Here is a 23,305-nt window from a genome sequence, read left to right on the forward strand (position 1 = left end):
AAAAAGTAAGGTTTAAGCAGAGTGACCATTGTGTGATGGACAGTGTTAGAGTGGTCAGGCTTTGGCAAGAACAGGCGGAGGCTAGTACTTAAGTTTTAAAAGTTAGAGGTATAACAACTGTAGGGAGGATGGTAGTTCAGGCAGTGGAATTCTCCTCCAATGAGATGTGGCATTTCAAGGTACCAAACATCTGCAGGGAGTGCACCCAACTTCAGCTCTTGACTGATAAAGGTCAAGGAACTGAAGCTGGAGCTGGATGTACTCCAAGAGGTTGAAAATCTCATGGATGAAACCTTTACTGAAGTGTTCACACTCTCATAGTGGCACTTTGGCTGGCTCTAAGGCTCAGCAGGGAAGGGTAAAGTCAGGCAGTGCGACAGTGATAAGAGACTTGATAGTTAGGGGGATGGACAGCAGATTCTGTGGCCTCAAAAGAGAAGCCAAGATGGTGTGTTGCCTCCCAGGTGCTAGGGTCCAGAGCAGCTACAGAAGATACTTAAGAAGGAAGGTTAGCAGCCAGAGATTGTGGTCCACATTGGCACCAATAACATGGGTAGAAAGGGGGAAGAGGTCCTGTGCAGTGAGTATAGAGAGTTAGAGGCTGAAGAGCAGGACCTCCAAGGTAGTAATCCCTGTATTAAGATTCAAGATTCATTTATTATCTAAGAATGTATAAATTATATAACCTTGAGATTTGCGTGCTCATAGGTAGCCACAAAGCAAGAAACCCGAAAGAACCCAATTAAAAGGGAAAAAAAAATTAAAAAAGACCAACACTCAACGTGTAAGAGTAGAAAAAAAAATACAAAGCATGCAAATAATTGAAATGAACAGCAGCATTCCGAACCAAAATTAAATCCTCAGATCTGGAACCCGGGGCAGCCTGGAGTAGGCCCAAAGCCTCGCTTATTAGTTCAGCATATTAGCAGACACAGAGCATAGCAGCCAGGGCAGTCTTCATAGTTTCAGCGCCATGGAGATGACCTTCACAAAGATCAAGCGGAGTCAGCTCTTGTCCCAACACCACATGCTAGTCAGGGCACAAATAGGTTGATAGTATAGATGAATGAGTGGCTGAGGAAGTGGTGTAGAGAGCAGGGTTTCGGAATTCTGGATCATTGGGATCTCTTCTGGGGAAGGTATGATTTGTATGAAAAGGTCAGGTTACATCTGAGTCCAAGGGGGAACATTATCCTTGTGGACATGTCTGCTAGAACTGTTGGGAAAGGTTTAAACTAATCTGGCAGGGGGTGGGGGTGGGAACCAGAGTGATAAGGCTGAGGATGGACTGTTGGTATACAAGTTGATGCAGTGTGTAGTGAGATTGGGAGAAAGTACAGGCAGATGATAGGGCAAAATAATAGTCAATGGGATGAGTTAAAGTGTAACATACGGTTCATATTGAAAAGGATGATGAATACAGGACTGAAGGTGTTATATTTGAATGCATACAGTACATGGTATAAGGTAGGTGATCTTGTAGCACAGAGATTGTCAGGTATGACGTAGTGAGTATCATAGTTAGCTTAACATCCAAGGATACACTTTGCATCAAAAGGCACATAGGCGGAGGGGTTGGGGTGGCTCTGTTCTTAAAAATGAAATCAAATCCTTAGAAAGAGGTGACATGGGATCAGAAGATACGGAATTCTCGTGGGTGAAGTTTAAAAACTACAAGGATAAAAAGACCCTGATGGGTGTTAAATCCAGGATCCCAAACAGTAGCCAGGATGTGGGATGCATGTTTCAACAGGAAATAGAAAAGGCCTCTAATAAGGGCAATGTTATGGTAGTTATGGGGGACTTCAATTTGCAGGTAGTTTGGGGAAAATCAAGTTGGTGCTGGATCCCAAGAGAGGGAATTTGTAGAATTCCTACAAGATGGCTTTTTAGAGCAGCTTGTGATTGAGCCCCCTAGGCGAAAGGCAATTCTGGATTAGGTGTTGAATAATGAACCAGATTTGATTAGGGAGCTTAAGGTAAAGGAACCTGTAAAAAGCATTGATTAGAAGATGATAGAATTCACCCTGCAGCTTCAGAGTGAGAAGATAGTCAGATGTATTACATTAGAGTAAAGGGAATTACAGAGGAATGAGAGAGGAATTACAGAGGGGAGCTGGCCAGAGTTGATTGTAAGGGGACACTAGCAAGGATAACGGCAGATCAGCAATGGCTGGAGTTTTTGGAGGCATTTTGGAAGGTACAGGATAGATACATCCCTAAGATGAAGTATTCTAAAAGGAGGATAAAGCAACTGTAGCTGACAAGAGAAGTCAAAGCAGCATAAAAGGAAAAGAATGGGTATATAACAGCAAAAATTAGTGAAGGATTGGAAAGCTTCTGAAAATAAACAGAAGAGAGAAAAGATGAAGTATGAAGGTAAGTTAACCATTAATATAAAAGAGGATACCAAAAGATTTTTTCAGATATATAAACAGTAAGGAGAGGTGAAAGTAGATATTGAACTGCTGGAAAATGATGCTAGAGAGGTGGTCATGGGGGACAAAGAAATGGCAAACAAACTTAATTAGTATTTTGTGTCATCCTTCCCCGTGAAAGACACTAGCAGTATGCTAGAAATTTAAGAGTCTTGCGCAGAAGTGAGTGTGGTTGCTATTATCAAGGAGAATGTTTTAGGAATCTGAAAGGTCTGAACGTAGATAAGTTACATGGGCCAGCTGGACTGCACCTCAGTGTTTTGAAAGAAGTAGCCGAAGAGATTGTGGAGACATTAGTAAGGATCTTTCAAGAATCACTAGATTCGGGAATTGTTGCATTAAGAAGGGAGGGAGGAAGAAGGCTGGTTAGCTTAAAATTTCAGTGCTTGGGAAGATGATGGAGTCCATTATTAAGGATGAGGTTTTGGGGGTGCACGATAAAGTAGGCCGAAGTCAGCAAGGTTTCTGTTGGAATTCTTTGAGGAAATAACACTTTGGTAGGACCAGCCAGGGTAGTTATTACACAATGGCACTGAGGAGTGTGGTAAAACAAAGGGATCTGGGAATACAGGTACATAATTTGTTGAGAATGGCGCCACAGGTAGATACTATATGTTTGTGTAGAAATCTTTTGTCATTTTGGCCTTAATAAATCAATGTATTGAGTACAGAAGATGAATGTTATGTTGAATTTGTATAAGACGTTGGTGAGGCCTAATTTGGAGTATTGTGTACAGTTTTGGTCACCTATCTACAGGAAAGTTGTAAATAAAGTTGAAAGACTTCAGAAAAAAATTACAAAGATGTTGCCTGGTCTGGAGGACCTGAGTTATATGGAAAGATTGAATAGGATTATTCTTTAGAATGTAGAAGATTGAGAGGAGATTTGATAGAGGTATACAAAATGATGAGGAGTATAGCTAGGATAAAGGCAAGCAGGCTTTTTTCACTGAGGTTGGGTGTGTCTACAACCAGAGATCATGGGCTAAGGTTGAAAGGTGGGAAGTTTAAGGGGAACAAAGAGGAAATTTCTTCACTCAACGGGCCGTGAGAGTGTGGAATGAGCTGCCAGCACAAGTGGTGCATGCGATTTTGATCTCAATGTTTAAGAGAAGTTTGGATGGGTTCATGGATAGTTGGGATATGGAAGCATATGGTCCAAGTGCAAGTTGATGGGAGTAGGCAGTGTAAATTGTTTCAGCATGGACTAGATAGGCTGAAAGGCCTGTTTCTTGCTGTACTTCTCTCTGACTAACAGGCAGAGTAGACAAAGGAGAGTACGTGGATGTTGTTTACTTGGACATTCAGGAGACTTTTGACAAGGTGCTGCACATGAGGCTCCTTAACAAAATAAGAGCCCATGGTATCACAGGAAAGATAGTACTATGGGGAAAGCATTGGCTGATTGGCTGGAGGCAAAGGATGGGAATAAAGGGAGCCTTTTCTAGTTGGCTGCGAGTGTTCCACAGAGGGCTGTGTTGGGACTGCTTTTTATGTTATATGTCAACATTTTGAAGGCCTGAATTGATAGCTTTGTGGCCAAGTTTGCAAAGATAAGACCATAAAATATAGGAGCAAAATTAAGCCACTCAGCCCATCAAGTCTGCTCCACCATTTCATCATGGCTGATGTATTTTCCCTCTCAACCCTATTCTTCTGCTTTCTTCCTGTAACCTTTCACAACTTGGCTAATCAGGAACCTGTCAATCTCTGCCTTAAATAGAACTAGTGACCTGGTGTTCACAGCTGCCTGTGGCAATGAATTCCACAGATTCATCACTGTAAGGCTAAAGAATAAGAATCCAAATCAGAATCAGGTTTATTATTACTGGCATGTGACGTGAAATTTGTTAACTTAGCAGCAGCAGTTCAAAGCAATACATAATCTAGCAGAGAAAATAATAATAAAATTTTTAAAGATAATAATAAATAAACAAGTAAATTAATTACGTATATTGAATAGGTTTTTAAAAAAATGGGAATACTGTATATTTTTAATAAAGTGAGATACTGTCCAAAGATTCAATGTCCATTTAGGAACCAGATGGCAGAAGGGAAGAAGCTGTTCCTGAATCACCGAGTATGTGCCTTCAGGCTTCTGTACCTCCTACCTGATGGTAACAGTGAAAAAAGGGCATGCCCTGGGTGCTGGAGGTCCTTAATAATGGACGCTGCCTTTCTTAGACACCGCTCCCTAAAGATGTCCTGGGTACTTTGTAGGCTAGTACCCAAGATGGAGCTGACTAGATTGACAACCTTCTGCAGCTTCTTTCAGTCCTGTGCAGTAGCCCTTCCATACCAGACAGTGAGGTAGCCTGTCAGAATGCTGTCCATGGTACAACTATAGAAGTTTTTGAGTGTATTTGTTAACATGCCAAATCTCTTCAGACTACTAATAAAGTATAGCCGCTTCTTGCCTTCTTCATAACTACATCGATATGTTGGGACTAGGTTAGATCCTCAGATATCTTGACACCCAGGAACTTGAAGCTGCTCACTCTCTCCACTTCTGATCTCTCTATGAGGATTGGTACGTGTTCCTTTGTCTTACCCTTCCAGAAGTCCCCAATCAGCTCTTTTGTCTTACTGACGTTGAATGCCAGGTGGTTGCTGCAGCACCACTCCACTAGTTGGCTTATCTCACTCCTGTACGCTCTCTTGTCACCACCTGAGATTCTACCAACAATGGTTGTATCGTCAGCAAATTTATAGATGTTATTTGAGCTATGCCTAGCCACACAGTCATGTGTATATAGAGAGTAGAGCAGTGGGCTAAGCACACATTCCTGGGGTGCACCAGTATTGATTGTCAGCGAGGAGGATATGTTATCACCAATCTGCACAGATTGTGGTCTTCCGGTTAGGAAGTCGAGGATCCAGTTGCAGAGGGAGGTACAGAGGCCCAGGTTCTGCGACTTCCTCCTCATCTTCTGCAAATTCCTTCTCACCTCCTTTCTAAGTAGACATCCCTCTATTCTGAGGCTGTGCTCTGTGGTCCTAGACTGTCCCACCATAGGAAACATCCTCTCCACATCCACTCTACTGAGGCCTTTCCACATTCAATAGGATTCATTGACGTCCCCCCTCATTCTTCTGAATTCCAATGAGTATAGTCCAGAGCCATCAATCAGTCCTCGTATGGTCATCCTTTCATTCCTGGAATTATTCTCATGAACCTCCTTGGAACCCTCTCCAATGTCAGCACATCCTTTCTTGGATAAAGGGCCCAAAAGGAGGGAGGAGAAGATGGCGGTGCGATGCAACGCGTGCGGCCGTTCCGAATGATATCGTATGTGTTAACTGGGGGCTGTGCACAATCCTGATTTGATAGAGACAGCCGTGAGAAGCACGGAGGAACACCTGGAGAAACTTCTGAAATGCCTGCTTCGCTGCCGCTGCTACTGTGCGATCAAGAATCTCCGGAGGGGAAGGCCCTGAATCCTTGGCTTTGCCTGTTGCCGGGGCCGGGGTCGAAGTGCTCGGCAGAGATGGTGCTTGGCACTCGGTGTCGGAGAGCTGGTCGGAGGCTTGGAGTTTTCGGACGGACTCGGAGACAGACTGTGGTCGGATGCTTCCAGGATGCTGCATCGGCAAGTTTGCGGTGCTGGAGGTTCACCGTCTGCGTGAGATGATGGGACTTTCGAGAGACTTTGAGACTTTTTACCGTGTGTCCATGGTCTGTTCTTTTATCAAATTACGGTATTGCTTTGCACTGTTGTAACTATATGTTATGTGGTTTTTGTCAGTTTTTCAGTCGGTTTGTCATGTGTTTCTGTGATATCATTCTGGAGAAACATTGTATCATTTCTTAATGCATGCATTATTAAATGACAATAAAAGAGGACTGCGTGTCCTCATAATCTAATCTAATCTAAAAACTGTTCACAATACTCCCAAGTGAGGCCTCATTAGTGCTTTATAAAGCTTCAGCATTATATCCTGATTTTTACACTGGTGTCCTCTCAAAATGAATGCTGACATTGAATTTGCCTTCCTCACCGTTGACTCATTCTGCAAGGTGACTTTCAGGGAATCCTGTATGAGGTCTCCCAAGTCCCTTTGCACCTCCGAGTTTTGAATTTCCTGCCCATGTCATTAATAGTCTATGCTTTTGTTCCGTCTATCAAAGTGCATGACTATAACCTTCCTGACACTGTATTTCATCTGCTGCTACTTTGCCCATTCTCCTGATCTTCTAAGTGCTTCTGCAGACTCCCTGCTTCCTCAATACAGAGAAACATAAAAAACATACAGCACAATGCACAAAGCTGTGCTGAACATGTCCCTACCTTAGAAATTCCAAGGCTTTACACATAGCCTTCTATTTTTCTAAGCTCCAGGTAGCCATCCAGGAGTCTCTTTAAAGACCCTATCGTTTCCGCTGCCGCCAGCAACCCATTCCGCGTACTCACCACTTTATGCAGAAAAAAAAATTTACCCCTGGCATTTCCTCTATCTACATTCAAGCACCTTAAAACTATGCCCTCTCATGCTAGCCATTTCAGCCCTGAGGGAAAGCCTCTGACTACCACACTGATCAATGCCTCTCATTATCTTGTACACCTCTATCAGGTCAGCTCTCATCCTCCGTCGCTCCAAGTAGAAAAGGTTGAGTTCACTCAACCTATTCTCATAAGTCATGCTCCCCAATCCAGGCAACATCCTTGTAAATCTCCTCTGCACCCTTTCCATAGTTTCCACGTCCTTCCGATAGTGAGGTGACCAGAATTGAACACAGTACTCCAAGTAGGGTCTGGCCAGGGTCCTATATAGCTGCAACATTACCTCTCAGCTCTTAACCTCAATCCCATGATTGATGAAGGCCAATGCACCGTATGCCTTCTTAAACACAAAGTCAACCTGCGTAGCAGCTTTGAGCGTCCTATGTACTTGGACCCCAAGATCCCTCTGATCCTCCATACTGCCAAGAGTCTTACCATTAATGCTATATTCTGCCATCATATTTGACTTACCTAAAATGAACCACCTCACACTTATCTGGGTTGAACTCCATCTGCAACTTCTCAGCCCAGTTTTGCATCCTATCAATGTCCCGTTGTAACCTCTGACAGCCCTCCACACTATCCACAATGCCCCTAACCTTTCTGTCATCAGCAAATTTACTAACCCATCCCTCCACTTCCTCATCCAGGTCATTTATAAAAATCATGAAGAGTAGGGGTCCCAGGACAGATCCCTGAGGCATCTGCCCTTCCACATATCTTTGTATTGTCTGCAAACTTGGCCACAAAACCATCAATTTCATCATCCAAATCATTGATATATAATGTGGAAAAAAATGAAGTGATCCCAATAACAACCCCTGTGGAACACCATTAGTCAATGGCAGCCAATCAGAAAAGGCTTCCTTTATTCCCACTCTTTGTCTCCTACCAATCAGCCAATGCTCTATCCGAACTAGTTTCTTTCCTGTAATACTTTTATCCTGTTAAGCAGCCTTATGTGCAGCACCTTGTCAAAAGCCTTGTGAAAATCCAAGTCCCCAAAATCCACCAATTCCCCGCTGTCTATCCTGCTTATTATTTCCTTGAAGAATTCTGATGCACTTTTCAGGTCAGGCTAACTGGCCTGTAATTTCCTTTCTTCTGCCTCCTGCCCTTTTTGAAGTGTGGAGTGACATTTGCAATTTTCCATTCTTCTAGAACCATGCCAGAATCTAGTGATTCTTGAAAGATCCTTACTAATGCCTCCACAATCTGCCCAGCTACCTCTTTAAGAACCCTGGAGTATAGTGCATCTGGTCCAGGTGATTTATGTACCTTCAGACCTTTCAGCTTCTGAAGCATCTTTTCCCTGGTAATAGCAATTGCACTCATTTCTGACCGCTTGACACTCCCAAACGTGCAGCATACTGCTAGTGTCTTTCACAATGAAGGATGACGTAAAATACTTACTACTTTTGTCTTCTATTTCTCTGTCCCCCAATATCCATTCTTGGCTCTCTTTTACTCTTTATACAAACAGAGCCACCTTACCCTCTCTGCTTACCTGCCTCTCTTTTTGATACAGTATGTACTCTTGGATGTTAACTATGATCTTGTTTCAGCCATAACTCAGCAATGCCCACGTAGTCAAACCTGCCAACCACTTAAGTGCACTACAAGATAATCTACCTTATTCCATATACAGTGTGCATTCAAATATAAAACCTTCAGTCCTCTATTCATGAGCCTTTTAGATTTTGTCCCCATGTTACACTGCAACTCATCCTACTGACTGCAATTTTGCCCTATCAACTGCCTGTCCTTCCTGTCAGTCTCACTGCATCGAGTTATATACCAACTGCTTCATCCTCAGGCATATCACTCTGGTTCCCATTCCCCTGCCAAATGAGGTTAAACCCTGAAAAAGGATCTAATGCCTTCCCAGCATACATGATGAATAAACTCTTCTTGGGCTTCCAGCCAGGTACAGGTGTCAATTAAAACCGGCGTTTCAGTGACAAATTCTGTCACCTCCTTTAGGGATGATACCCGGGCATGTCTACCCCTGTTGTCTGTTCCTCCTGATTGGTTAGTCCTCATCCAATCAGGTTTCTGCTCTCCCACTTTGTTTACAATTGAATTCTAGTTCTTGCTTAGAGTGGGTCCTTCATCTTTTTTAAAATTCTTCTTCTCTAGTTTTATTTCAATGGCTTCCTTTACCTTTAAATTTGTTGGGGGCTGTGAGCATCACATCATGAATTCGGAGCCAGAGAGTCTCCCCAATGAAATTAGACAATTACACACTATGTTCCTACCAAATGGCTACTAGGTGAAAGAAATCAATCAGGCCCTTAAAAGGACTGACAGAAATCAGGAAACCTAACAATGAGGAGGAACCCATCACTGGCCAGGTGGGAAGCATGGTGGAAACCTGCATCAAGGAGCACAGGAGGTGTATCCGTTTGGGTTATACAGAGAAATCAGGAGTAGCAGAACACAACATTCACAATGGCTATTGGATTGACTTCGGCATCAACTGCTGTGCCATGCCAGTGACTTTTGAGACTGTCTGGTAAAGGAACCATTGAAATAAAACTAGAGGAAAAGAATTTTAACATAGACTAAGTTCTCGCTCTAAGTAAGAACTGGAATTCAATTGTAAACAAGGTGGGAGAGTGGAAATTTGATTGAATGAGGATTAACCAATCAGGAGGGATGATGGTATAAGTAACGCTGGTCTAGATATGCCCAGGCATCATCCCTGAGGAGGAATGCAGAGTTTGTCATCAAAGTGTCGGTTATAATTGATATCTGAGAAGAGTTTATTAGTTTAAACCCCCCCGAACAGCTCCAGGAAATCTGCCAGCTAGAATATTGGTACCCATTGGGTTAAGGTATAACCTTAAGAGATCCCAATGATTCAGAAATCTGAAGCCTTGCTCCCTGCACCAGCTCCTCAACCATACATTTATCTGCCAAATAGGTGGTGAGTATGGTAGTGCCGAGGAAGCAGGGAGTCAGTAGAAGGACTTGGACAAATTGGGAGAATGGGTAAAAATGTGGCAAATGGAATATCGTGTAGGTAAGTGTATGGTCTTACACCCTGATAGAAGGAATAAAGGTGTAGACTATTTTCTAAATGAGAAAATCCAAAGATCAGAGATGCAAAGGGACTTGGGAGTCCTTGTACAGGATTTTCTAAAGGTTACCTTGCAGGTTGAATTGGTGGTAAGAAAAGCAAATGCAATGTTAGCATTTATTTTGAGAGGACTAAAATGTAAAAGCAAGGATGTGATATGGAGACTCAAGCCATTGGTTAGACAGCAGTTGGAGTATTGTGAGCAGTTTTGGGCCCCATATCTAGGAAAAGATGTGCTGGTATCGGTAAAGGTCCAAAGGATGTTCACAAGAATGATTCCGGGAATTAAATAGTTATTGTTTGAGGAGCTTTTGAAGGCTCTGGGCTGGGGGTACTCGCTTTAGTTTAGAAGAATAAGGAGGGATCTCATTGATACCTATCAAATATTGAAAAGCCTATAGAGTGTGGATGTGGAGGAGCCTAGGACCAGAGAGCACAACCTTAGTATAGATGGTCGTCCATTTAAAACAGATGAGAAACAATTTCTTTAGCCAGTGGGTGTGAATCTGTGGAATTCATTACCATGGACGGCTGTGGATGCCAAGTCATTAAGTAGCTTTAAACCAGAGATTCATAGGTTCTTGTCAAAGAAGGCATGAGAATGGGGATGTGAGGATGATAAATCAGTCTTGACGAAATGAAGCAGACTTGATAGACCGAATGACTTAGTTCTATTGCTATGTGTATTGGTCTTGATTTTGAGGCCAATAGTCCATCTTTTTGTACAAGAAGATTAAGGACCTGATAACAGTAGAATAGAACCTGTCCTTGAGCCTTATGTATGTGCTTTCAGGCTTTTGTATCTGTTGTCTGATGGGAGAGGGGAGAAGAAAGAATGTCATGGAGTACTGGGATGCAGCAAATTCATGAGAGAAGCAGTGGAATGAAAGTGGAATAATTTGCTTACTTCTTTAAACCACTGGAAGCTAAATGTGTGTACAGGCTTCAAAGATTTCCCAAACTTATTTACAATTTTGATGTATGGCATAGACTACAATTTGACTAAAGAAAAATTATCATTGTTCAGTGGAAAATTATTAAGATCTATTGCTTTTTTGTGCATAATTTTACGTTCAATAGTTCTGAATTATAGCATTTAAAATTGGTAGAATGATATGTTTTTTTTTGCCTATTTTTGCTTATAGTATATAGTGTATTGTGGAAATTCTGGTGCAGAAGATTTATTACAGTTGAAAGTTTACAGTAGTTTCTGTAAAAAGCTTGTGACACCTACTTTGTACTACTGTACTTTGTTTCTTTCAGTTTTTCTTTAAGTTGATAGGCTTTTGTTCAAATCTATGCAATCCTTATTAAGGAGAGATCTTGAATAATGTGCTTAGCTGCAAATTATTATTTTAATTTATTTTTGAGCTGAGAAAATAGAGCACTTAGGAGCATAGTCATTAATGAATCTATTCTGTTGCTATTTTAGACTGTAGCACAAAGACCGAATGGATTACTGGCATCCAGACTTCCCATGGAATATAAGGTAACTTGGAGAATTTTTTTGAACATATAGATATCTGTATATGAGAATAAAACAGAGAGATTAATCATCATTGGTTTGTCTGTTCTTTATATGAAACATAATAACGAAATTGTTTAAAATGCTAATTTATTGAAAGTCTGATTTGTCCAAGGCCGAAATACTCTACACTTGACTGAAGAATACCTGCTGAGTTGTATCGAATTTCCTCACAAATCTTAATAGCTATTTTGAACTGTCACTTCTGGAATGTGCCCTTTTTGCCATATGGATCTATTTTTGTCAAAGACTTCTATCACTAACATTTTTATAATAGATTCTAACTCGTTGATTACAAATGCAATTTGGAATTTAGTATTAGATTATGAAGACATGTAGTCCTCTTTTATTGTCATTTAGTAATGCATGCATTAAGAAATGATACATTATTTCCTCCAGTGTGATATCACAAAACACAGGACAAACCAAGACTGAAAAAACTGACAAAACCACATAATTATAACATATAGTTACAACAGTGCAACAATACCATAACTTGATGAAGAAGTCCATGAGTACCATAAAAGTTCAAAGTCTCTCAAATGTCCCACATCTCACGCAGACGGGAGAAGGAAGAACTCTCCCTGCGATGCCGACCACGGTCCAACTCTGAGTCATCCGAAAACTTTGAGCTCTGATCAGCTCTCCGACACCGAGTACTGAGCGCCATCTCTGTCCGAACGATTCAACCTCAACCTCGGTCGTCAACAGCAGGCAAAGCCAGGGATTTTGAGGCCTACCCTCCGAAAGATTCCTGACCTTGCAGTAACGACAACAGCGAACGAGTGTTTCAGAAATTTCTCCAGGTGTTCCTCTGTGCTTTCACGTCCCTCTCCATCAAATCAGAATTGTCCACGGCCCCTATTTAACAGATACGATATCATTTTTCACCGGAGGACTGCGCACGCACAGGTGCACTGCTCTCTTTCCTCCCGCCATCTTAAAGTGCCATCATTAAAGTGTTTTCCAGTTTTATTTTAAATGGTACCCAATGAACTTGCCTCAGCATCTTATAGAAGTTTGTCCTCATTTCATTTTGTAGAACTTAATTTATTTCTGACAGGATTAAACCAGGAGAAAAACTTCTACTAATGGTCAAATTACAGTCAGACTTTTAATCCAGAAGTGCCACCAGCAAGTACGCATCAACCAAATTTTTCATGGGAATATTCCAGTTCTGAATAAGCCATGGAAAGCTGAATTAGAATAATCTGTTGAGTGGAAAGAAATGCCAAAGACAGCAGATTTAACAGTTGCATTATGTAATGAATATTTCAATCTGAAAAATATTGTTCTTTACTTTCAGAATATTTTTGGAGTGGACCTTCCCTTAAAAGAATTGGGCTTCTACAGTGTGACTGAACTTGTTGGCGCCTTAAATGACATCTTCTATGTGGAACGTGACTCCATAAATCAGGACTGGCTAGTCTTTGACATCAGGCACTCCAGTGTTCTTCAACGTAAAGGCTAATTGCTCAGTATTTAGCTTTGAGAAGAAGTAAATTCTGCAAATGCCCCTAGGATTCCTAAAGTCAGTCATTTTATTTTAATGTTTATATGCCCACCTCTGTTTTAATCTAAAATCAAAATGACATTTTTCGGTAAATCTCCATCAATGTTTATCAATGTCCCTTGAAACCTTAGCAATGTCAGTTACTTTAAAATGCTGTTATAAACAGACCTGATGGGTAGAATTTCTCCAGAAGTCAAAGTATCATTTTAGTTTTCCTTCATCTTTTAATGTTAAGAAGCATGCACTATCATATGCTTATAGTACTCCAGGTGGGATTGAATTATTTTATGTAATAATATGCTTTGGAAAATTAGTGTTTCCTAATTTTCTCTGAAATTCACTTATACACAGGCATTTTTAACTTTTTCTCTAGACCTACAGAAATCACAGTTTAATAAAACCAGTGCATTGACGCATGGAGGTTGGAAGAAGCACCTTGAAGAAAATATGGAGCCTCAAAAGAACAGTGGTATAAAAACAATTAGCTTAGAAATGGTAAAGTTAAAACCTTTCCAATTTTAATGCTATTTCTCAATCCCTCATGTTCTGTCACTACTTCAATACCTAAAATTTCCTTTCTCTTGCAATATGGAAATAGGACCTGAAATTAATTCCTTTTTCCTTTCTTTTTTGGTGTGGAAAATAATGTTCAAATTTCTTGCTGCTCTAATTATATCTTTGTAATCAATGTGTTCAACATTATCTGGATGTGACAATGTGGTCTCAGTGGTTGAAGGGTATACGACTGATTGTGGCAGATCTGGTGAGGGGTGGAAGAGAGTTTTACTAAAGTGTGAGCTCAGGAAGTGCGAGTAACTGGTAGCTCACTGCCACAAAGATTTTCTTTAAATTCCTTTTGACATATTTTGTACACCATTTCCATTGTCAGAAATACTCTTCTTATCACAAGTGATTGATTTGTTCTTGATTAGCCAGGGCATCAAAGGGTATGGGAAGAAGTCAGGGGATTTGGGATGACTGGAAGAATTGGATCAGCCATGATTGAACGGCGGAGCAGACTTGATGGGCTGAATGGCCTACTTCTGTTCCTATATCTTTTGGTCTTATCATGACTCCCATGAAGAAGTTTGGCAGCGATTGCTGAGAGTGTGGAGCTTGACTTTTCAGCTACAAGTCTATAGCAACACACACAAGATGCTGAAGATACTCAGCAGGTCAGGTAGCATCAGTGGAAAAGAATAAACAGTCAACATTTCGGGGCTGAGACCCTTCTTCAGCCTGTAACAATGTCTGATGAAGCATCAATTCTGACATTGGAACTTCTTGTGGATATGGTCTCTCTGTAATCCTTGGGCACTGTTTTGAGATATGAAGTAACTTTCCTGCAAGAGAGTAGTTGGAGACTCCAAGTTAATGGTCAACCATATCAATGCTGTGAAGTTTTTGATGAAAGTTAAACTGTAGTTTTGAGATTATGGTTCAGGCAGTGCTTGGCTGACATTCGTCATCATACCAGCCAAGATTAACTATCTCCATGGAATAGCGTGGATTTCATTCTGGGATGAGAACATCAAGAATGTATACTGAAACTTGTATATTCTTTGGTTAAATGTAAGATTCTGCAGATGCACACAAAATTCTGGAGGAACTCAGCAGGTCAGGCAGCAGCTCTGGTGAGGAATAAGCTAGGTTTTGGGCCAAGAGCCTTCATCAAGACTGGAAAGAAAGGGGGAAGATGCCAGAATGATCTCTGCTGCCGTCTGACTCTCTGACCATGTGCACGCCCAGACATGCACTTTTTAGCTTGTATTACTTCCCCTCTCCCCCCCCCCCCACCGTATTCTGGCATTTCCCCCCTTCCTTTCAAAATCTGATGAAGGGTCTTAGTCCAAAAGGTCAACTGTTTATTCCTCTCCATTGATGTTGCCTGAGCTGCTGAGTTCTTTCAGTATTCTTTGGTAATCACATTTGTAGTGTTGTTTCAACATGTGGTGCTTCAGTCGGTATCCTTCCTATAAAACTATCCTTATTCTGCTAATGTTAACTTAATTTCTCGCAAGTTCGGCACAAATGGGTCAAGAATGGTTCAATATTTCTTGAAGGTACTGATATGCTCCAGCTGCAGGTGATGGGAGTATCAGAAAGTCTGATTACTATGAACTGAATGGTGAGTATGAACAATTACACAAAACCAGGACAGAGTTCTGCAAATAAGATGTGAATTATTAGGAATATTGTTGCATTTGCACAGAGTGATCAATTGACAATAGCAAAAGAACAGGATTTTTGGAAGTTATAGTTATGCACTTAACTACTTTGGATCTTAACACCATTCTCTGGGCACCTTTGCATAGAAAATTACGTGCCAAAAACATTTCCTTGCTGAACTACGTACTTAAACTATTTCAGCTTGTTAAATGTACCCAACTAACAGGTTTGTAAAGCTTGATGAAAATTTGTTTCACTTAGTGCAAGTTGTTTGGTTGATCACTTAGATATAGACCAATCAGAATGTTATTGATGTTTTTTGACCCAACAGCTTAAAGATCGGAATCCGATCTCCATTCAGCTTGTATTCCTTCCCTCCTCCCCACCACCATATTCTGCTTTCTTTCCCCCTTCATTTCCAGTCCTGATGAAGGGTCTTGGCCAGAAACGTTGACTGTTTATTTCTTTCACTAGATGCTGCCTAACCTGCTGAGTTCCTCCAGCATTTTGTGTGTGTTACTCAGGATTTCTGGCGTTTACAGCATCTCTTGTGTTTATCAATCGTCTGTACTTCTGATATATTTCTCACTCCAGTTTTTGGGATATGGTAGAATTATTGAGTTTATTCTTTGTACTCTAAATAAATTGATAGTTTTGGTAATTTCAATTCCAGATCCAGTAATTCTTGGGAAATATAGTTTCTCAACGTCAAACCTTTGTTGCCTAGGAAGCTTTGGCACACAATCAGTAGCTTTGGATAAGTAGTGTAAAATGTCGAACACCAAATCAGAGAGCTCAGTGGCTATAGAGCATGCAAGGTTCTACTGTCTGAAAAACTTTGGAAATATTTAATTGCTTGATGGAAAGGTAAATTGGGACATGTATTCCTGTACTATCTGAGGAATCTATTATCAGAATAGGTAATTAGAGTAATAACAAGTATAGAGATGACATTTAATTCTGACAATATTTATAAGGAAAAATACAGAAGGCTATGTTTTTATTAACAAGGTAATGCATCTGTCTTAATATGTTATCCTTTCTACAGCTCACAGAGAATTATTGTTCATCAGAATCTGAAATTCCACCAGATGCTGTACAAGATGGAATTCTCTACAAGCTACCGGAGTTGGAAGAAAACTCCTTCGCATGTGTGTTTGTAGAATGTGTAACTTCACCCAGTCAATTTTATATCCGTTTCTATGGAAAATTGACCTCTGTGATGCTCGAAGATCTGATGATTGAGATGAGGTTAAATTTTTTAATTGTTTCATATCTACAGTTGAAGTCAGAAGTTTATATACACCTTAGCCAAATACATTTAAACTCAGTTTTTCACAATTCCTGACATTTAATCCTAGAAAATATTCCCTGTCTTAGGTCAGTTAGGATCACTACTTTATTTTAAGAATGTGAAATGTCAGAATAATAGTAGAGAGAATGATTTATTTCAGCTTTTATTTCTTTCATCAAATTCCCAGTGGGTTAGAAGTTTACATACACTTTGTTAGTATTTGGTAGCATTGCCTTTAAGTTGTTTAACTTGGGTCAAACGTTTTGGGTAGCCTTCCACAAACTTCTCACAACAGGTTGTTGGAATTTTGTTCCATTCCTCCAGACAGAACTGGTGTAACTGAGTCAGGTTTGTAGGCCTCCTTGCTCGCACACGCTTTTTCAGTTCTGCCCACAAATTTTCTGTCGGATTGAGGTCAGGGCTTTGTGATACCCATTCCAAAACCTTTGACTTTGTTGTCCTTAAGCAATTTTTGCACGACTTTGGAGGTATGCTTGAGGTTGTTGTCCATTTGGAAGACCCATTTGCGACCGAGCTGATGTCTTGAGATGTTGCTTCAATATATCCACATAATTTTCCTTCCTCATGATGCCATCTATTTTGTGAAGTGTACCAGTCCCTGCTGCAGCAAAGCACCTGCACAGCATGATGCTGCCACCCCCATGCTTCACAGTTGGGATGGTGTCCTTCGGCTTGCAAGCCTCACCCTTTTTCCGCCAAACATAACGAGGGTCATTATGGCCAAACAGTTCAATTTTTGTTTCATCAGACCAGAGGACATTTCTCCAAAAAGTAAGATTTTTGTCCCCATGTGCACTTGCAAACTGTAGTCTGGCTTTTTTATGGCGGTTTTGGAGCAGTGGCTTCTTCCTTGCTGAGCAGCCTTTCAGGTTATGTGGATATAGGGCTCGTTTTACTGTGGATATAGATACTTGTCTACCTATTTCCTCCAGCATCTTCACAGGGTCCTTTGCTGTTGTTCTGGGATTGATTTGCACTTTTGGCACCAAAGTACGTTCATCTCTAGGAGACAAAATGCGTCTCCTTCCTGAGCGGTATGACGGCTGCATGGTCCCATGGTGTTTATACTTGCGTACTATTGTTTATACAGATGAAAGTGGTACCTTCAGGCATTTGGAACTTGCTCCCAAGGATGAACCAGACTTGTGGAGGTCCACAATTTTTTTTTTCCTGAGGTCTTGGCTGATTTCTTTTGATTTTGTTTGTTAACTTCTGACCCACTGGAATTGTAATATAGTCAATTAAAAGTGAAATAATCTGTAAACAATTGTTGGAAAAATTACTTGTGTCATGCACAAAGTAGATGTCCTCAATGTCTTGCCAAAACTATGGTTTGCTAATATGAAATCTGTGGAGTGGTTAAACAATTGAGTTTTAATGACTTCAACCTGTGTATGTAAACTTCTGACTTCAACTGTATCTTCGTCTTTCTAAAAATGAGTAGTACATTTAAAACTGAGTAGTACATTTAAATGTAACAAGTGTTTCATAATTAGATTTGAATCTAAAATAAAAACTCTAATTTTCATTTTGGAAAAAGTTAATCATTAGCTTTCTGAATTCAAATGTAAAATTAAACTGGTTCACATATGCAAAAATATGCTTTACAGGGGTACACAACACTTAGGTCCCTTATCAAGTTCAGGAACAGTTAATTACCCTACAAGCATCAGGCTCCTGAACCACTGTAGATAACTTCACTCACTACAACTCAACTTGCAGACAAGGACTTTTTATAACTCAAATTCACAGTATTTTTTAAATTTGCATAATTTGTCTTTTGCATATTGGTTGTTTGTCAGTCTTTGTTTATGTGTAGTTTTTCATAAATTCTGTTGTATTTATTCAGCTGCAAATCTTTGCAAGAAAATAAAACTCAAGTTAGTAAATGGTAACAAATATGTACTTTGATAATAAGTTTTATTTTGACTTTGGATAGTTTGATATGGGAAATAGCCTGTTTAAAACCAAAACCAGGATGTGTCCGAGTATTCTGAAAAAGAAATTTGATTAATGGGTTAACGTAGATGAAATGAGATGATAATTCAATGATATCACTTGGAATTTTGAACACTGATATTTCATAGGAAAAGTGGATGATAAATGTGATTGCCAGTTAGGTTTCCTAATTCATGCCTTTGTGGCAGAAGATGGCTGAATAAATTAAAGTGTTTCTTTGCTAATAATTCAGAGGTTTCTAAGCAATTCATTCTGCCATTCGATTTCTGAATGGATATTGAACCCATGAACACTACCTCACTTTTTTTTGCAACACATATTTTAAGTTAACTATGGTGGCATAGTGGCATCAGCGTCAGACTTCGGGACGAAAGGCCCCGAGTTCGAATTCAGCCGGCTCCCCTGCACGCTTTCCATCCGTGCTGGGTTACAAGCTGGTGATCTCTTTGGAAACTCACCCGGCAGAAGGCAATGGCAAACCACTGCTGTAACTTGCTTCATACGCGGTTCCCCACTACGTCAGGGAGGCATGGAGGCAAATCATCTGCTAAACGGAGAAACTCCGGGTGCGACGTACCTTTCCTTTCCTATTTAATGGACACATATTTACTGTAATTCAGATTTTTCTTTATATTTATTTATCATGTATTGTACCACTGTCGTAAAGTTAACAATTTCATGACATATGCTAAACCTGCTTCTGATTCCTTTGTTACCCACCAAATATAGTACTTGGGGGGGATTAACTGGATCTACCCATTGCAGAATGGATTCAATTCTTTAATGCTTTTTAAAATTTGTGTAACAAGGCCTGAATAATCCCTTACAAGCAACAGATGACCATATGCTGCAGGCAAAACTGCAGAATAAGCGTCATTCCATTTGGTGAAATTTTGTTTATTTTTCAGACGATGCTATTCCTATGAGGAGGTCTCTGAACGCTATGTGATGCCAGATTCATTTATTCAGCCAGGGCAACTCTGTTGTGTGCGGAATAGTGATGATCTATGGTGGTACCGTATTATTATCCATCAGGTGCTGGATGAAAAACGGGTGGAAGTGTTCTATGTAGACTTTGGTGATATTTCTCTTGTGGAGAGATCCAGACTGAGATTCCTCAAGTAAGATTCCTCTTTTACATGAGTTACCTCTGTGCTACTGATTTGATCTGACTGGTTCCATTTACAGTACTTTAGATTGTCTTCATTTGGATACTTGTAGAATTCTTTCCACCTTTTAAGAAGAGCATTGCATATTTAAATAAACCTCTTTCCAATCACTGAATTTTTGATATTGAAGGAATAAATTATACACTGGATGTAATTGTCCAATCAAGTTCAACCTAATGTTGTGTACATTATGGTTTCAGTGAATGCTAACATTCAAAAAGTGAGGAAAAAATGTAAACAACTGTATGAAACAAGCTTTAGGGCTTAATAGGTGAATTGTATGTTGTAATACTGTATGCAGCTTTTTTATTTGGACTTCAGGCATATAACCTTTATATTATATATAAATTGAATCACCTCCCATTTGTAATCAGTTAATGGTGTAGATATGTACACATACAATACTTACCGATCTGCTTTTCTTTCTTCTGGGAATAAGACCATAATATATATAGTAGCAGAATTAAGCTATTCAGCTCATCAAGTCTGCTCAGCCATTTGATCAGGACTGATTTATTTTCCCCTCAACCCCATTTTCCTGCTCTCCCCGTAACCTTTGACACCTTTACTAATCAGGAACTTATCAACCTCTGCTTTAAATATACTTTCTCTCATCTTGTTCTTTCTGTTGTTTTTTTAAACTCTTCCAAATCCCCTAGCTTTCCAATATTTTGTTGCTGTATTGTATGCAATCCCTTATGCTCTTTTGGCTTTGACTTTGCTTGACAGTCACAGTTCTTACATCCTCCCTTTAGAATACTACTTCTTTCGATGAACCGATCCTGTGTCTTCCAGATTATCGGTAGAAACCCCAGTCATTGCTGCTCTATTGTCATCCCTGCTAATGTCTCCTTCCAGTCAACTTTGGCAAGCTCCTTCCTCATGCTTTTGCAGTCTCATGACTTTCTCATGCCTCTGTACTTTACAAGTACACTTTTAAAAATTAACAGAACCTTTCTATTCCCAATTGTAATGTTGCATTATATCTTTCTTAGACATTGTTATTCAAAGCTTCCTGCCCAAGGAGTTCCATCAACCCTAATGTGGCTGCAACCAGTTGAGGTAGGACAGCAAAGAACAGAAGCTGTATCAATTCTGTCTTTATTTTTAAATTGATATGCACTGCATTTGTTAAGTCCAAATAGGTTATTGAGTGACTTAATAACTCACTCAATAGCTTTCATTCCTGTTGTTAACAATTTTCACGTCACATGCCATAGTCATAGTCATACTTTATTGGTCCCGGGGGAAATTGGTTTTCATTACAGTTGCACCATAAATAATTAAATAGTAATAAAACCATAAATATTTAAATAGTAATATGTAAATTATGCCAGGAAGTAAGTCCAGGACCAGCCTATTGGCTCAGGGTGTCTGACCCTCCAAGGGAGGAGTTGTAAAGTTTGATTGCCACAGGCAGGAATGACTTCCTATGACGCTCTGTGTTGCATCTCGGTGGAATGAGTCTCTGGCTGAATGTACTCCTGTGCCCAACCAGTACATTATGTAGACATTGTCCAGTGCCGGTAATAATAAACCTGATTCTGATTCTGATTCAAGCAAAGAAGGTTTAGAAGGTGGGATACTGTTCTACAAAGTAACTCAAATGTAACATGATGTCATTGTAAAGTTATTTTTTCATTTATTTTTGCATAATAGTTATTCTGTTAGTTACAGTTAAATACCAAAACATAGCTACTTAGAAAGCACTTATGTTGAATCGATGCTGGCTGGTGAAATTGTAGTATGATAAAATACATAATGAATATGGCTATAGTAATTTTTAATAAAAATGTGTACAGAGCAGGGTTTCTGACCACATCTCCTCCATCAGTAAATCTGTTTTTCCCCCCTCTGTAACACTGATACTTTCTCTGCCTTACCTTGTCTACTGATGAATGCTTGTTTTTTTTAATCTCAGACTATTCAGATATTTGACTGTCTGGCTGCCTAATTTCTACTAAGATGTTGTTGTCCAAAACATTGCGCCTGCAGCTTGATTCAAGATTAACTTACTCATTATGCTTGTAGGTGTTGTTTCCACTCTGATTAATTTTAAGTCCATCCACAGTCTGACCTGTCATAATCTTTGATTTCCTGCATTACTCATCTCTTCAACAATTTCCAGTCCCAATATGCCATCTGAGTGTTTTTCATTCCTCTAATTAAATTCTCCACTATTGGATCCTCCTCTGTTGTTGACTCGTTGCATGCTCTAGCATTCCTTCCCTTCATCTTTTCACCTTTCTGTTGTACTTTAAGAAGATTTTTGATTATGCTTCTTCGATGAAGCCTTTCATCATTTGTCCGATGTCAGTTATTGTGACATAGTGTTGAACTTTAAAATTTTCATTTGGTATCATCTCAATTAAATGCAGGAGACATTTAGTACATTGGAAGCAATAAATAAATACAATGTTGTCATTAATTGAGCAAATCACGGACATTTTCTATCTGCCCCTGGCCCAGGCAGTTGTCCCCACAAGCTTCAAGATTGCCACCATCATGCCAGTGCCAAAGCATTCCACTGCCACGGGCCTGAATGACTTCCGCCCAGTTGCACTCACCCCCATCATTGCAGTGTGGTTTGAGAGACTGGTTCTATCACATCTGAAGTCCTGTCTGCTCACTACCCTGGACCTCCATCAATCTGCCTATCACACCAACAGGTCAACAGAGGACGCCACCTCCATGGCACTTCACTCTGCCGTGACCCACCTGGACAGCCCTAACTCTTAAATCAGAATGCTGGTCATTGACTTTAGTTCAGCATTCAATACTGTGATCCCCTACAAGCTGATTGCCAAACTTTGCCAGCTTGGTATCAGCTCATCCCTCTGCAATTGGACCTTGGACTTTCTGACTAACAGGCCCCAGTCAGTTCAGTTAGACAACCTCTCCTCCTCCACTCTCACCCTGAACACTGGTGTGCCTCAAGGCTGTGTGCTGAGCCCCCTTCTGAACTCCCTTTTCACCTATGACTGCGTTCCTGTATGTGGTTCTAACTCCATAATCAAGTTCACAGATGACATCACGGTGGTTGGCCTGGTCAGAGGGGATGACGAGAACGCCTACAGGGATGAGGTCCACCACCTGGCCGCGTGGTGTGCCAACAACAACCTTGCCCTTAACACCAAGAGCAAGGAGATTATTGTGGACTTCAGGCATGCTAGGAGCCACACTCACGTCTCCATCTACATCAACGGAGCTGTAGTGGAATGTGTATCAAGTTTCAAATTCCTTGGTGTCCACATTTCCGAGGATCTCACCTGGTCCCTGAACTCCTCCATCCTGATCAAAAAGGTGCAACAGTGCCTTTATTTCCTGTGGAGCACCAAGAAAGCTCACCTCTGACCCAGGTTACAAACGGACTTTTACCGCAGTATCATTGAGAGCATACTCACCAACTGCATCTCAGTGTGGTATGGTAATTGTCCCGTATCGGACTGCAAAGCACTCCAGCATGTGGTGAAAACTGCCCAGCGGATTATCAGCACCCAATTGCCCACCATTGTGAACATCTACCATAAACGCTGCCTGGGCAGGGCGAAAAGCATTATCAAGGATGCATCTCACACTAACCATGGACTTTCTACTCTCCTCCCATCCGGTAGGCGCTACAGGAGCCTCTGC

At 40.5% G+C, this 23,305-nt stretch overlaps 1 protein-coding gene across 5 annotated transcripts in view; it reads left to right on the forward strand.

Annotated features, from left to right (window-relative positions):
• The window catches only part of tdrd5 (tudor domain containing 5), a 69,942-nt gene that overhangs the window by 18,406 nt on the left and 28,231 nt on the right, over positions 1-23,305 (forward strand). For all 5 annotated transcript variants that reach the window (XM_072268880.1, XM_072268882.1, XM_072268883.1 and 2 more), the window contains exons 6-11: positions 11,455-11,511; positions 12,854-13,007; positions 13,434-13,555; positions 16,278-16,480; positions 19,412-19,624; positions 20,668-20,734. In XM_072268880.1, the coding sequence (XP_072124981.1) occupies positions 11,455-11,511; positions 12,854-13,007; positions 13,434-13,555; positions 16,278-16,480; positions 19,412-19,624; positions 20,668-20,734 (816 nt within the window). The remainder of the gene's footprint in view (positions 1-11,454; positions 11,512-12,853; positions 13,008-13,433; positions 13,556-16,277; positions 16,481-19,411; positions 19,625-20,667; positions 20,735-23,305) is intronic.

This window comes from Mobula birostris, chromosome 9 (genome assembly GCF_030028105.1).
Source record: "Mobula birostris isolate sMobBir1 chromosome 9, sMobBir1.hap1, whole genome shotgun sequence".
NCBI lineage: Eukaryota > Metazoa > Chordata > Chondrichthyes > Myliobatiformes > Myliobatidae > Mobula > Mobula birostris.